The following is a 15,044-nucleotide window of genomic DNA, read 5'->3' as shown; positions in this document are numbered from 1 at the left end:
TTTGTAAACTTTCGATTTTTCTGTCCATTAAAAGTTCATGAGCTTTACAAAATTTCTTTTAAGAGATACTTCAACTTTTAATTTTGTGTCTAATAAATTTCTAAAATTTTTAATTTTATGTCTAACACATAGGTCCTTGATTAACTTATTCAACATATATACTTTTCTTTTTCCCTGAATTCATGTATCTACCAAACATAAAATTACATTCGTTGAGATTCCATCAGACATAATAATCTATTTTAAATCTATTAAATTAATAATCAATTAAATCTTTTTTTAAAAAAATTATTATTATATATATATATATTTTACAAACCCTATCAAATACAAAATTCAAAAAAAAAAAATTTATTAACAACAAATTGAAAAATATAAGTTGAAAGATCTATTAGACACACAAAGTAAAAGTTTTAAAAAAAAAATTATTAGACACTTAAAAATTTAGGTCCCTTTGGTAGTCATTTTATTTTTTTGTTTTTAGTTTTTAAAAATTAAGTCTATTTCCTCCTCATTCTTACAATGATTTACATATTTCTTAAATTCAATGATTGAAATCTTAGTCAAATTCCAAAAAAAAAAAAAAAAAAAAAAAAAAAAAATAAAAACTACTTTTTTGTTAGTTTTTAAATTTTTGAGGTGAAAATAGTGTCTAGAAGTTTTAATTTTCAAAAACAAAAATCAAATTGTTATCAAATGGGCTTACACGCTAAATTAATTGTTACAAATTTGAAAGAAACTAAAGTTAATTGTAATTTAACATAATTTTGAATACATCCCTGCCTACTTACGACATTCATGTGAACTACAAGAACATTGCGAAACATAAACAATTAAAATCTCAAAAATAAAAGTTGGCTGGCCTCTGATTTAAGGGTTCGAAATTATAATTTCCTTAATCATGTTTTGAGGAACCCTTGGTTTAGTTTTATTTGCAGTTCACTTTATTCCATCCTTATTGAATATTACAACAAATATACATTCAATAATTGGATTTCTAATTGATTGTTGGAATAAAATATACTTTAAATTATTGTTTTATTTACCATTCTGTTTAATTTATACAAAGTGGCTTCAAAATTATCGACCAATTAAAAAAATGTCTTTCAGTTACTTCATTCGAATAAATAGATCTAGGAGAGAAAAACATCCAAAATATAATGATAACAAGATCGACATGGTGAATTATGTGTTTTAATATAGTGACGTTTATTGAAGTTTTTAAATTATAATAAATATTTTTAGACGTGTTTGTATTTCATATAGATTATGATTAAAATATGTTATTAAACATAACGGGACGTCCTTGTTTAAAAGGGAAGTTAAATGATATTATGTATATCATGTCGTAATTTAAGACGACAAATTCATAAATATACACAAATGAGGGTAAAAGGATATATATTGCTTGTATTAAAAGTGATGGATGTATTTATCCTTAATTAATTCTTATTAAGATGCACAAAGAGGGAAAATTGGAGTTGTTACAAAATGATGCAATTGATGAACTAAGAGAGTATTGGCCAAACCCAAAAGGGAAAACAAAGCAAAGGAATATCCCAAAGATCCCAAGGTGTTTTCTCCTAAACCCTAATTATTTTAAAGGTTATATCTTTAGGACACAAACAGAAGTGATTTGTCCATTTCTATCTTGTTTGCAATGAAAGAGAAAGATAATTCCCCTCTTTTGTTTCTTTTGAAGTCTTGACTTAGTAAATATATATATATATATATTTTTTTTTATTTATATATATATATATTTTTGGGTCCATAGGCAAATATATTTTAAGAAAAAAGGTTGATAAATGATGTGTAAACCAACAACTATATATATATATATAAAATTGAAAATATTTTGTAAAATTTTTTGGAAAGAGAAATAACATATAGTTGCAACATGCAACTATATAAATTACAATATAATAAACTATTTAATTTGTTTTGCACCAATTTATTTTTTCATGATTAGTCGACATGTGTATATAAAACAAACAAATGGTTAAATTGGGTATTAAAGAAAATTTTGCAATTTTGCAATTTTTTTAAAAAAATAAATGTCTTTCTTTTAGAATATTAAAAAGAAAAAAACAAAGAAACACAAACACAGTTGAATTTTGTGTGTGTAAAAATATAAACATGATCTCATATAAGCACATTTTTGTATTGATTTACTCATTAAGTTAAATGTATTTGATGTTACATTTTTGTATTGATTTACTCATTAAGTTAAATGTATTTGATGTTACATGTGAAAGGTCTAAGCATAAGAAAATATCGGTTTGTGTTATGGAATTTAGGTTCTATTTTATTTGGAGATCTTATTTCACGGTTATATGAATTTTAAATATTTGTGCATATTTTCATCTCAAAATTAATTGATAATGAGAGAAAAATAACTCATGTATCTTAAAATTTGTGAAGTCTCCTATCTTTTTACTACAAGAATTTTGGGCTTTAATGTCGGATGGAAAAAGTGAAACCAGATGTATAATGTCGGTTTTTAAAAAAATGGATCTTTAATGTCGATTTTAAACCGACATTGAAATTTTAAACCTACATTGAAGATAGGCTACAATGTCGGTTTAAAACCAACATTAAAGATTCCCATTTATTTTTTTAACTTCAGTAAAAAATCTCTCTTTTTCATTTCACTATCATTCTTCAACCTCCTTTCTCACAAAAGTTCCTCTCCCAAAAACCCTCCTCTCGCCGGCAATCCTTCACCATCCCTGTCAGTGCGCCATCACCACCAAATCTTTCAAGTCGTCATTGATGTTGTGCAGATCCGTCCGTCAACGTCAGCTCAACGTCGGTCACCATGTAGATCCGTCCAGAGATTCAGATCTGGTAGCCACTCTTCGTGCAGCTCGTCGTAGTGCATATTTTCAGATTTGTGCAGCCGCTCATCGTTTAGATCCATTGGTAGCCCAACCCCTTTATGTGCAAATTTGTTGTAGCCCAGCCCCTAGACGTGCAGAACCGGCGTAGCCCAACCCCTCAACATGCAGATCCAACGTTATGTATATCCTCATCGTCCAGGTCTGCCAGTTGTTGAATCATGCAGTCGTTGAGGTTCGTCATTCTTTGAACTCGATCTCAGCTCAGATATGTTCCAATCTTCGAGCTTTGGATCAGATCCATTCAATCTTTGATTTTCTTATTGCTTTCCATTCTTTGCACTTTTTCTTTTTGTCTTGAAATCATTTGCTAAACTAGGTTAGTTTTCATTTGTAGATCTATAAAGTGTCAACGCAAAATTGGGGCATGTAGAAATTAGAATAGCTACCAGGTGGAGGCTTTGCAAGTGGATTTGGGTCGTTCGGTAGTCAGTAAGGAAGTGTTGATTTCTCGCTTTTGGTGTTGCCACTGGTGGAGTTGGAGGAGCTGGAAAACCTCCTAAGCTTTTCACTCAGATTAGAAAGTAGTTTCATATTGACTATCGATAGGTAGATGGTAGAATGTATATTTATTTTTGTTGTAACACCAGTTTTCAGCTTCTTCCTATCTTTTTGGGGTTTAGAAAATCTTTATATTATTGATTAAACATATATATGTTTTTATTTTTACTAAACTATGTTAGTTTTAGTATGTTTTTGCTCTTTTTATGTTTAGTAACTTCACTTTTATTTATAAAACATATTTTCTTGTTAAATTTCTGTTCAAATAGATTTTTTTTATACAAGTCATAACTCACTCACACATATTTGCTTATAATTATGGAATATGCAGTTGGGGGAAAATTTTTTGAAAAAATATGCAAGGCCAAAAGATTCAGTGAAGATGAGGTAAATTAGATTGCTAGGTGGCAACTATCGATTTTATTTTTTTGTATTTGGTTAGATAAATTTCTTAAACAAAGCATTTTTCAAGGCTATACTTTGGTAAGTTGATGAGAAACTGTATTGCTATGACTTAAACAGAATACATTTGTCGATTTCTGATGTGGCATTTCAAATTTCACTGAATATTTCTAGTACTTGAAATTAATGTGTTATGAGGTTAATTTATTATGAACCGGGTTGTTTAGAGTTATTTTGTAGTTTGTGATTACTGTTAAAGAGATTTGTTTCTTGAGAGTATGAAAATACTGTATTTATTCAGTTATGCATAGTAGAGAATAAGAGAAGGTTTTAAATGAGCTTTGATCTCTTGTTCATTATCATGTTTCGCTTTAGACTTCAATTTCAAAAACTTTTTGTAACTATTCTATAAATTTTATTTTACATAATTGGAGTCCGTTATTATTTAGAATTTTGAATAAATTGTATGGGTTTATAGCTAAAACAATCATTATACACTACCTAAAATTGATCCATGGTGTTTAAGTTCTATAAATTAATGCTAGAAAGTCGAGAATAATGCAAGGGTGGAATAATGCAATCATAGAATTACATTTGCAGGCATAATTGCAACAGTTGTCCAGCATGTCACAACTTGCAACGATGTTATAAGAAAGTAATGAGAGAAATGTGTGATATTCTCGAAACTGCTAAGTAGGTAGGAATCTTGCTTGAGTTCATAAAGTTTGTTTATTTTCATTAAGTTGTTTGAGTTTATAAATTTATGGATTCATGGTGGTCATCCAATTTTACCTTCTTCCGCTGATTTGTATCATAAGAAACAATTTTGTTTCTTTGTTCATTTATTTTTCAAATGTTTTGCTTTTCTTGGCTTCTCCAATTTGCTTTTGGTTTTGTTCTCCACCTCTATTTCCATGTGTGACACTTGTTGTACCTCTTTTGTGATAAAATGAAATGAGAATGATTTATGATTAATAGTACAATGAGAGTATGAGTTTGGCGGTCCATTTCTTCAAAGTTCTTGCTTTTCTGTTTGCGTGATGCTTGGAGTTAAAGAAACCATTCGCTTTTATAAAATGAAATAGGAATGATCTAAGCCACCATCAAACATGTTGTGTTGGGCTTTTTTTTACTAGAATTTATTAAAGAAGATGTTGCCATTATGAAATTATTACGATAGTGAGCTGTTATGTTCGATGGTGGCTTGATTTTGATTTTTTTTTTTGTTTTTTTTTTTGTTTTTCATTTCTTTTTAGCTACATCAGTGGTTGTCCTAAGTCTTGTTCTTGTCAAATGTGCTTTAGCAACCCTAAAGATGTAAATATTGTTATTGTAGACCTTTCGATAATAATATTTTTTCTATCTATTTTTCTTGTATGTCCAAGAAAGCACTCCATATTTCATCTATTGTTCTTGTAGATTCTTAAATATATGTATTGAAAGAGTTTTGTAGGGGAATGAGAATAATCAAAATGCTCGTCATTGTAAGCCTCTATTTTGTTTGTTTGTTTGTTTGTTGAGAGGGAGAATGTTTTAGTATTATAAGAATTTAAGAGAATTGTGTCTGTTTCAAGAAAACTCCTGCTTCCTTAGTTATAATCCTACGAGTTTAGCTTTAGTTCATATTGATTGAAGTTGCCTCACATTTGTGTTCTCTCAATCTCTTCCTCTACCATAACATGATGTATATTGAAACTCTCCGTGTAGGTCAGTCTTGGAATTCAAAAGAAGGTAATTTGGTTATCCATTATGTCATCTCCCTCACTTCCATGATCTATTGAATTCAAAAGAAGGTAATGTCAGCAAAATAGTTTATATTCATTCTATTGGATATTTAGTGTTGATAGGACCATTTGTTTTTCTGCTTGAATGTCCCTTTGTTAAGAGTGTATGCTTGTAATATGACATGTTTTTTTATGTTTTGCTTGTTAATTGATTCTGTCTGTGATATGACATGTTTTTGGATGTTAGTTTATTTCAAGTTATAACTTATATTTTGGCAATAGTTTAATAATTATGTGAGTATATATAATTTTGGAAGACGTTTCTTCAGACATTCTTCACATAGGGTAGTGTAGGGATTTGTGGAGTCATTTCATAATTTTTGAGAAATAGAAGTGTTATGCAATTGTTTCTATTATTGTTTCGGAACAATTTATGAACTTGAAGAAGCAACAAAATTCAATTTCGCATTAGAGAAAATCTCTTTTTCCAAACACTAAATGTCAAGAATATCATTTTGATGTTTATGAGAAATGCAAGAAGAGAGAGGTATTTTCTTAACTTAGTTATGTGTAAATCCTGATCTATTGGTTGATTGTTTGATGTTTAGATCTTGTTATTGCTCCATAGAACTACATGTTAAATTTGGATGGAGAAGGAACTTAAGCTATTCAAATTTTGTTCTTTTTGTGGTAATGGAATTTTAGTTTGAAGTTCTAATTTTCTATTGGATCATCCTATTACATTCTCCCCTTCTTTCTTTCTTTTTTCTTTTCTTTTTTTACTTTGCTTTGATCTTACCTGGAATTTAGTTTAGGGATAAATCTCCGCATTTCTTGTAGGCACTCTTGCTTAGTTGGTGTATTTTTCTGGAAATAAGAAATTGTTGAAAAATGATCAAGTTCAAATTTCTGTAAAAGCTAGTGGAAGAAGTTGTTCCATTCTCCAAGGGAGGATTCACTTTACCCAATTTGAAGCAAGCAAAATAAGATTGTATTGCGTTTATTAACCACAAGCAACTTGTTATGAGTGATTTCCTTTGTGGCATACACTTGCGCATGATCTATTTTCCTCTTAAACTTGTTTGGTTAATATGATTGGTCTAGTTGCCTAAGAAATCTAAAATGAAAAAAGAACTCCTTTCTTGAATTTATTGTGTGGATTCTTTATAAGATTTAAATGAAGTTGCAAGTTTGTTTACAAATTTTGAAGTTCTGGATTTATATTTTGAAGCTATTCTTTTTCAACTCTTGCAATCGTGATATTTATCATATTTTTCTCAATTGTGTTGTTGATTGTTGTCATACTTAAAAATTTCTCAAGGTCCTGGTGGAAGGTCGGGTTTTGGCAGTGGAACTAGTAGTTATGGCAGAGGAGCAGCAGCTCAAACTTTACTTTGAAAGAATCGTTTTACACGCAATTCAATTAATCTTTAGTGGAATACGAGCTTGATTGAAGAGATTGTTAGCCTTTTTTTCTTTCTTTTAGCTTATGAGAATATTAATTCAAGTTTGTTTGAACTACTGCTTTGTACGTATAAATTTTGTTATTCTCTTTGGGAGCTAACTATTACTCGTACTTTATAAGCAAGACTTAGATTTAAACTTTTGTGTTTGTTGAGATCCTAATATATAAAAACAATTCTCTTTGGGAGCTAGCTATTATTCGTACATTGTGACCCAACATGAGACATATAATGTCGTTTTTAACTTTTTCATCGACATTAAAAATGGATTGGACAATGGTATTTAAAAAAAGGGGACAAGAATTATGGGCTTCAATGTCGGTTTAAAACTGACATTAAAGGATTTTAATGTCGGTTGACAACCGATATTGAAGATCGTGTTATAAAAGGTCTTTAATGTCAGTTGTCTTTAATGTCTGTTTTAAACCGACATTGAAAATGGTGTACAATGTCGGTTTAAAATCGACATTAAAGATATTTTATAATACGATCTTCAATGTCGATTTTAAACCGACATTAAAGCCCAGAATTCTTGTAGTGTTTCGATGTGAGATTTGGCTTGGCTCCAAGTTCATGGATGAGACAATATTACTCTCGCTTTTTAGAATTTGAGGTTTCGCTTTTGTGATACATTAAATATGGTTTTAAACAAAGAGGAAAGATTTAATAGAGTCGTGGGATATTTTGAGAGAATACCAACATTTTAGCAAATCAATTCAATCATAGACTTTTTGTGATGATAGTAACTAATGTTTTTTTTACTAAGCTATGTTGAAATATTGACCCATCTAACCAAATACATACATATATATGTAATAAAAAAAAAAAAAAAAAAAAAAAAAACCCTTATGGATTATCTTCTCAAAAAAAAAAGCGGATAAACTATCTCTCTTAAAAAAAAAAAAGTGAGGGAGGGCATATTCCCTATTGGTCTCAATATGATTCTTTCATAATTAAATTCTTAAATTTTAATATATACAATTATAGATTAATTATTGTTTTAAAAATAAAAAAGAAGTATTTTGTTAAAAAGAAAAGGTGAAGGAGGGCATATTCCTATTGAACCGAATATGATTAATCCATAATTAAATGATGTTTTAAGTATAATCTAATAAACAAAGATGCATAATGTCTGATACTGCATTGTCTTCTCTTTTTAATAAATGTTATTGAAAAAAACTTCAATTTTTTTTCCAGGTAAAGGAAATTTTAAAAAGCCAATTTGTTTGCAATCAATTATTAGATCGAGTAGGATAGAAATGAAAGAACCTAACGAATATGTGAAAGCTGACACAAGTTAAGATTTTAATTATTACATATATTTTTGGAAACTTGAGATTTGAAAATTATATTAAAGATACCTTTTATTAAGAAAAAAAATTGTCACAAAACAATGTGTAACTAGACACTTGACCGAAGTGCACAAAGATGTGATATACGCGCCGAGCGTGAAGGAATGCTAGACGTTTGGTAATTTGGTCTCTGCCCAAAATATATTCAAATATTTGTTCTCTGTACCAAAAATAAATACATTTATTTTAAAAGAAATAAAAAATTTTACAAGGTTACAAAACTATAAAATCTGTTTTATTATTTTTTTCTTAGAAAAATTATTTCAAATGATAAAACCGTTAAAAGTATTGATAAGGTATAGCAAAATTTTAGAACTACTAATGGTAGACTTTGATAGACTTCTATCATTGTCTATTAATGTCACTGATAGATAAGGATAAAAATCTATCAATGTCTATCAGCATCTATAATTGATAGTTCTAAAGTTTAGTTATATTTTCTAAATATTTTAGTTTATTTTTCTATATTTAAAAATAATTTTTTTTTCTTTAAATAATAAAGGGTTTTTTATTCTAAATAAAAACATTCATATCTTCTTTAACGTCGGACATCATTCAAATTACAATCTTCTACTCTATATTTGTTATACTAAAAAAACGTAATAAATTAGTCTGAGGGTTAAAAGTCCACAACTTTGATATATATTAATGGCTTGGAAGGAATTCAAAGCTTATATATATCTTAATAATTGATATCAAGACCTCTCTCATGTAATACTAAAGATATTAAAGCAAAAAAAAAAAAAAAAAAGTGTGAAGAATCATATTTTATTCTAGTTATAGATAATCGTTATTTATTTGATTTCTACTCAATTCTAGTTCAATTGGCATATGAATGTATTAACGACCAAGAGATGGATGATTTGAATCCCCCTTCTCTTGTTGTACTAAAGATATTATACTTTTTTTTAATAATTTATTTTATTTCTTCCGTGAGCAAGGAGGCCAAATTGTGTTTATCCTATTTAATTATCATCTTTTAAGACTCTAATCTTATTTATTACTCTTTCATGTTAGATAATATATAATTAAGATCTAAGTAGAAAACTAACCGAAAAATTAAAAGAAATCAATAAATTTGAAAACACGAGAATTAACTTGGAAGAACTTCAAATTAAAGAGAAAAAAAAACATATACAAAAAAAAAGAGATTTAATATGTTATTACAATCACATGGAAATCTCCTTCATGTTTCAAATTGGTATGATTAGAAATAAAAAAAACATAGACTCCCTTTATATTTTATAGTATTTGGTGTTCATTTCTTTCTTTAATATTTCAGATGTGAGACAATTGTACTTCTAATATTTTTTCACGTCTAACCAAAACAAACATCACATTAATGTTAATTAAACCATCTAAACCAACTATTATTTATATTTTGCAATGATTCACAGTAGATTCCGCCATCCACAGGATTCAAAATCAATATAAAATAAGAAGGTTGGAATCTTCGGATACATTTAAATCAATAATTTCTTAATTAATATTTTTCTCTTAGAATTAAAACTTAACAGTACTTTATATTAAGTGCTTATGTCATCTTCATCATTCCCTTCTCTCTCATTACAAAATAACACACACACACACATATATATATATATATATACTCACACAGCAAAAGATAAATAGCAATTTGTGTCTTAATTAGCCTTTCAATTTCATTCATAAAGTTAACATCTTTATGAATACAATGGAATTTGAATCCATTGAGTTCCTTACCAATTACAATTACTTTTCATCAGTTGAACCCTTTTTCCAAAGCCATGAATTTTCTGGGTGCAGACAAGCAAATTCTTGCTCTTCTCTCTCAGAAAACTCCTCTCAAAATTCCTTCCAAGAAGGAAGCTTTTTGGAATATGATGATCAAAATTTGCTTCAATTTGATCCAATATTCAATTACAACCCTGAAGACTTCCTCACAATTTCCTCTGTAGATCCTCAAAACATTGAAGAACTCAGCAATTCAAGTCCTGTAGAAGAAGAAGAAAATTCCAATAATACTATTTTCAAGGGAATTCAAGCAGAGCTAATGGAAGAAGAGAGCTTAACAGATCTATTATTAGCAGCAGCTGAAGCAATTGAAGCACAAAACCATTTCCTTGTTTCAAATTTGATTGAAAAGCTGAAGAATTTACTTTTATATGACATGGGTTCATCTTCATTCAATCAATTGGCTTGGTTTTTCACTCAAGGACTCCATTACAAGACAGTTGATTATAATATTCTTGCAGCTGATTATCAAATCAAGATTAACAATAACTCCATGTCAGCCTTTCAGATGTTGCAGCAGCTATCTCCTTATATAAAGTTTGCTCATTTCACAGCCAATCAAGCAATTCTTGAAGCAGCAGAAGGGGGGAAAATCATTCATGTTATAGATTTTGATATCATGGAAGGAATTCAATGGCCACCATTAATGGCTGATCTTGCAGCTAAGAAAGATGTTTGTTCTTTGAGATTGACAGCCATTGTACAAGACAATGAAAATGAGAGAAAGATTATTGAGCAAACAGGGTGGAGATTAATTGAATTTGCTAAATCAATCAATCTCCCCTTCATATTTGATCAAATGGGAATTGAAAAAGCAGAAAACTTTGAGGAAATTCAAGTGTTGGGTGAGACAGTAATTGCCAATTGTAGTGGCATTTTTCACCATATTTTAAGCTATGGAAACTTATCAAAGCTTGAAACTTTTATAAATGGGGTTTCAAAACTTTCCCCTAAATGTGTAGTTTTAGTTGAAGAAGAGCTTTTTAAGGTCAGTAAACAGCTTGCAGGGCCTCAACCAATGTCATTTGTGGAGTTTTTCTTTGAAGCTTTTCATCATTTCTCTGCTCTTTCAGATTCACTTTTGAGATGCTTTTCTGGGGTTTATGAAAATGGATTCAAACAAGTGATGGAAGAGTTTTTAGGGACAAGAATTTTGGAATCAGTTACTCAATTCCCTTGTGATAAAACATATGTGTGGAAAAGTGCTTTTGATCATTTGAAAGACTACAAGAAAATCCCTTTTAGTTCTTTCAATTGCTCTCAAGCTAAGTATTTGATTAGCCTTTTCAGAGGAGATTTTTGGGTGCAGCATGAGAAGTGTAGCTTAAGCTTGTGTTGGAAATCAAGGCCATTGTGTACAGCTACAATTTGGGTTCCAAGAGTGGCAAATTGAAGAGTTTACTAAGAACAAATACTATCATTTGATTCTTTTGTTCAATATCATTATTGTAGGTATATGTATATAATATATGAAAAGGTTTATTATATTGTTATAGTTTTAATGCTCTTAGTATCAAATCGTTTAGATCTTCTTCGATAATAATTTAGGTCTCGTTGGATAATTATATTTTTCAAAATTCTGTTTTGTCTATTCATAATTTTTTGTTCATGATTTCCATATTTATTACGTAAACATTTGAATTCTTATCAAAATTCTAAAAACAAAAACTAGTTTTCAAAATTTGCCTATGATTTTTGAAAATGTTCTAAAAAAAAAAAAAAAAAACCATATAAACCAATAGATTGGGTGATTTAGTTTTTAAAAATCATTTAATTGTACTTGATTAAAGTAAATTTAATTTTCGCGAAACCTTAACATTTCCTCATATTCCTTAACTAACCCAAGTAATTTATAGTCTCAAAATTGAATCACTGATTAATTTTTAAAAGTTCCAATGGGATTGGTTGGAAGTTGGCTAATAATCATTCATCTCTACATATATGAGTAGAAGAAGAAATTATGTGTTATGCACATTAATATTTGGACCAATTCAATATTTAGTTAATCTTTATTTATTTTTTTCCAAAGAAAAAAGAATAAAGAAAAGGTAGTTTATTAATAATTAGTAAAAACATCAGAATATTTAATACTGAAATAGACATTGTTCTTCCATCACTTCAGTTGCCGTCTAAAACAGAAGAATTTTCGATAATGAACAAACAAAATGGAACTTTTTTTCTTGGACATGGACCACCACAATAAGTCCTATTTTATTTGCAATTTTAGGACAAAAACATGATGTAAAATAAAAACTCTTCTCTTGGAGCAAAATATGAGGAACATCATTATATAAATGACAAATTTAATCTTTGTTCTGTCTTTGGACCTTCTTTAATTTCTAGGTTTCTTCGCTTATTGATGTCAAAGTTTTGCTTCTTTTTTTTTTTTTTTCTTTTTAATTTAAATTTCTATGCTGATGAATGATAACAATGGCTAGTCTTTGGTTGACTTGAGTTAGTCCAAAGTCAGAAGCTTTCAATTTTGATTCGTAGACTTCTCTAATTCTTTTCCATATTCAGGGATTATAAATGGTTTTATTATTATTATTATTATTACTGATTTTATTTTTTTAACTGCAGTTAATTTTTTTTAATATGTCACACCATCATAACATGGTATGATCTTAATATCAAATTAATTCTTAAGCTTAGATAATCATCATTTTTTTCTATGTCAATTTATATGTTTCCTTCCACGTCTTCTCATTATGCTATGTACTTCTAAACTTATCAACTACACATTTAATACCTTATTAATTGATGGTCTAAGTCTGTAAATTACATGCCTTGATTTTTCTCTCCCATCTCTTTATCTATATATCTCTTTAATAAGAGATTCAAATCTCTCCTCGTCCCACGTTTTATTATTAAAGTTCTCTCTATGTATATATACACACACATGCATACATATACATTCATTATCAAACTTACAAGTTTTCCATGTACTTAGTTGATTCCTTATAAAAGAATGGTAAAATTGATATCTCCTTAGAAAATTATTATGGAGTTGTTTGAGACCCTAATTTGAAGTTGGTAAAAATGGATTATGTTTGGAGTTTCAAATATAGTGGTGTTTATAATTATTTATAACCTATAAATGTCTACAATAATACTATTTGTTATCCTCTTTGTTACCGCATTTGCTATTTTCCATCAATCTTCTCCATCTCTTTTTGTTATAATATTTACTATTTCTTACCCAGACTAAGATACTATACACTACACGAACTGTTATAACTCAGACTAAAACAGTCTACATTATATGATTAAATGTGTTAATAATCACTAACACTATAATAATTAACTCAGTGTATATGATTAAATGTTAGGGACTTGTAAAATTGTGTAGGCATTTCTCCATGTATTGAGTTTCAAACTCCTTTTGTTCTTGGGTGATAACAGCATGCGTTCTTTTCCCTGATTACTTAATTAAGAAATACATAAGATCAATCAATAACTTTTTTAGAATTTTATTTTTTAAAAAAGAAAGAAAAAACTTTAAAATAATCCCCAAAACTCAGGGAGTCATCAAAGACGAAAAGGGAAAATATACTGCAAGTTGAGAGTCGCCTAAACTACTACAATTTTCTTTCTTTCTTTTTTCTGAAAGAGACATCCAACGGCTGATAATTGATGCTATTCATAATTAGATTAAATTATAAATTAGCCTTTTAACTCTAAATTTGTGTGTGTTTTGGATTTATCTAAATTCATGCTATATTTATTAATATTTTTTTATCTTTTAAATATAATGCAACAATTTAAACTTTTGAATTCAAAATTTAAATACACGAAAATCATAAAAATGTTGTCTTCAAAATTTAATGGGGTTGACAATGGGGTCAGAGCAAAGTAGGGAAATTTTCCGTCCCATGATCATTCTATGAGGGTATTTTCCCCACTCCCGCCAATTGAAAACGAAGACGGGGACAGAGATTCCCTATTGAGGGAAATTGGTCCCCGCAGGGACCTATCCCCGATACTTTTTTTTGGGAACAAAGAGGGTAGTGGCAGTGGAGCTCAACTCGTGGTGGAGGCGATGTCCGGTGAGTAGAGAGAAATGAAGAATGTTTTTTTAAAAAAAAAAAAAAAGAAAAGAAAAAAAAAATACGAAGAACGTTAAGTTGGAGAGATGGATTTTTGAAAAGAATGGTGGCCGGTGGAGTGAAAGAGATGATGGAACTTGGAAGATATGATATTAGGATTTCAACTCGAGACATATATTGAGCTTTGTTGGGGAGTTGGACCTTTGACAAATTAATTCAATATTTCCATTACAAAATAAATAAAATTAATATTTATTTGTAAAATTAATTAATATATAATTGCATGGCCTTTAGGATATACATATAAATATATAAATATTTCAAAAAAAAAAAAGAAAACCCAATTGGGGTGGGGGTCAGGGACGAGGCCTCGATCTTGAGGAAATTTTTGCCAACCCTACCATTAAATCACAAAATTTAGAAACATGTCTCGAATATAAAAACCAAACTATCTATCAAATGCATGTCTTGAACTAAGTAAATCTGAAAATATAAAACTGAAACTGAATTCAATTTTCCTCTCAAACAGGCCTTAATAAATTTAAAATTTTTTAAAAATTAATTAATCAATTAAATATAAATTTGAATTTATAATCTAAAACTTCCAACCAATCGTATAATAGATTCACAATCTTAAAATACCAAAATTAAGATATTAAATTTGTAATTTAAAAGTTAATGGACCAAATAGACTAAATTGGTAGTTTAACCCCAAAAAAATAGAGACAAATGACAACGCTCCATTCTGAGTTCAATCTATACAGTATATCCATGTTGAACCATTATCCTCTCCCCCATTTATTCATCTAACATCTATTTATTTATTTATTTATTTATTATTTGTGGTTCCCACATTGAGGCCATCGCTGAGAATAGAAAAAAGAGA

The 15,044-nt window shown here is 28.9% G+C and overlaps 1 protein-coding gene across 1 annotated transcript; it reads left to right on the top strand.

The window, feature by feature from the left end:
* Positions 1-9,985: 9,985 nt before the first annotated feature.
* LOC120074405 (protein NODULATION SIGNALING PATHWAY 2-like) lies at positions 9,986-11,565 on the top strand. The gene has a single exon (XM_039027520.1). The coding sequence runs from the start codon at positions 10,024-10,026 to the stop codon at positions 11,503-11,505; it is 1,482 nt and encodes a 493-aa protein (XP_038883448.1). The 5' UTR covers positions 9,986-10,023; the 3' UTR covers positions 11,506-11,565.
* Positions 11,566-15,044: the final 3,479 nt, after the last annotated feature.

This window comes from Benincasa hispida, chromosome 3, assembly GCF_009727055.1.
Source record: "Benincasa hispida cultivar B227 chromosome 3, ASM972705v1, whole genome shotgun sequence".
NCBI classification, from domain to species: Eukaryota; Viridiplantae; Streptophyta; class Magnoliopsida; order Cucurbitales; family Cucurbitaceae; genus Benincasa; species Benincasa hispida.
The sequence above is the reverse complement of the archived record's forward strand: the minus strand, read 5'-3'. Positions and strand labels throughout refer to the sequence as shown.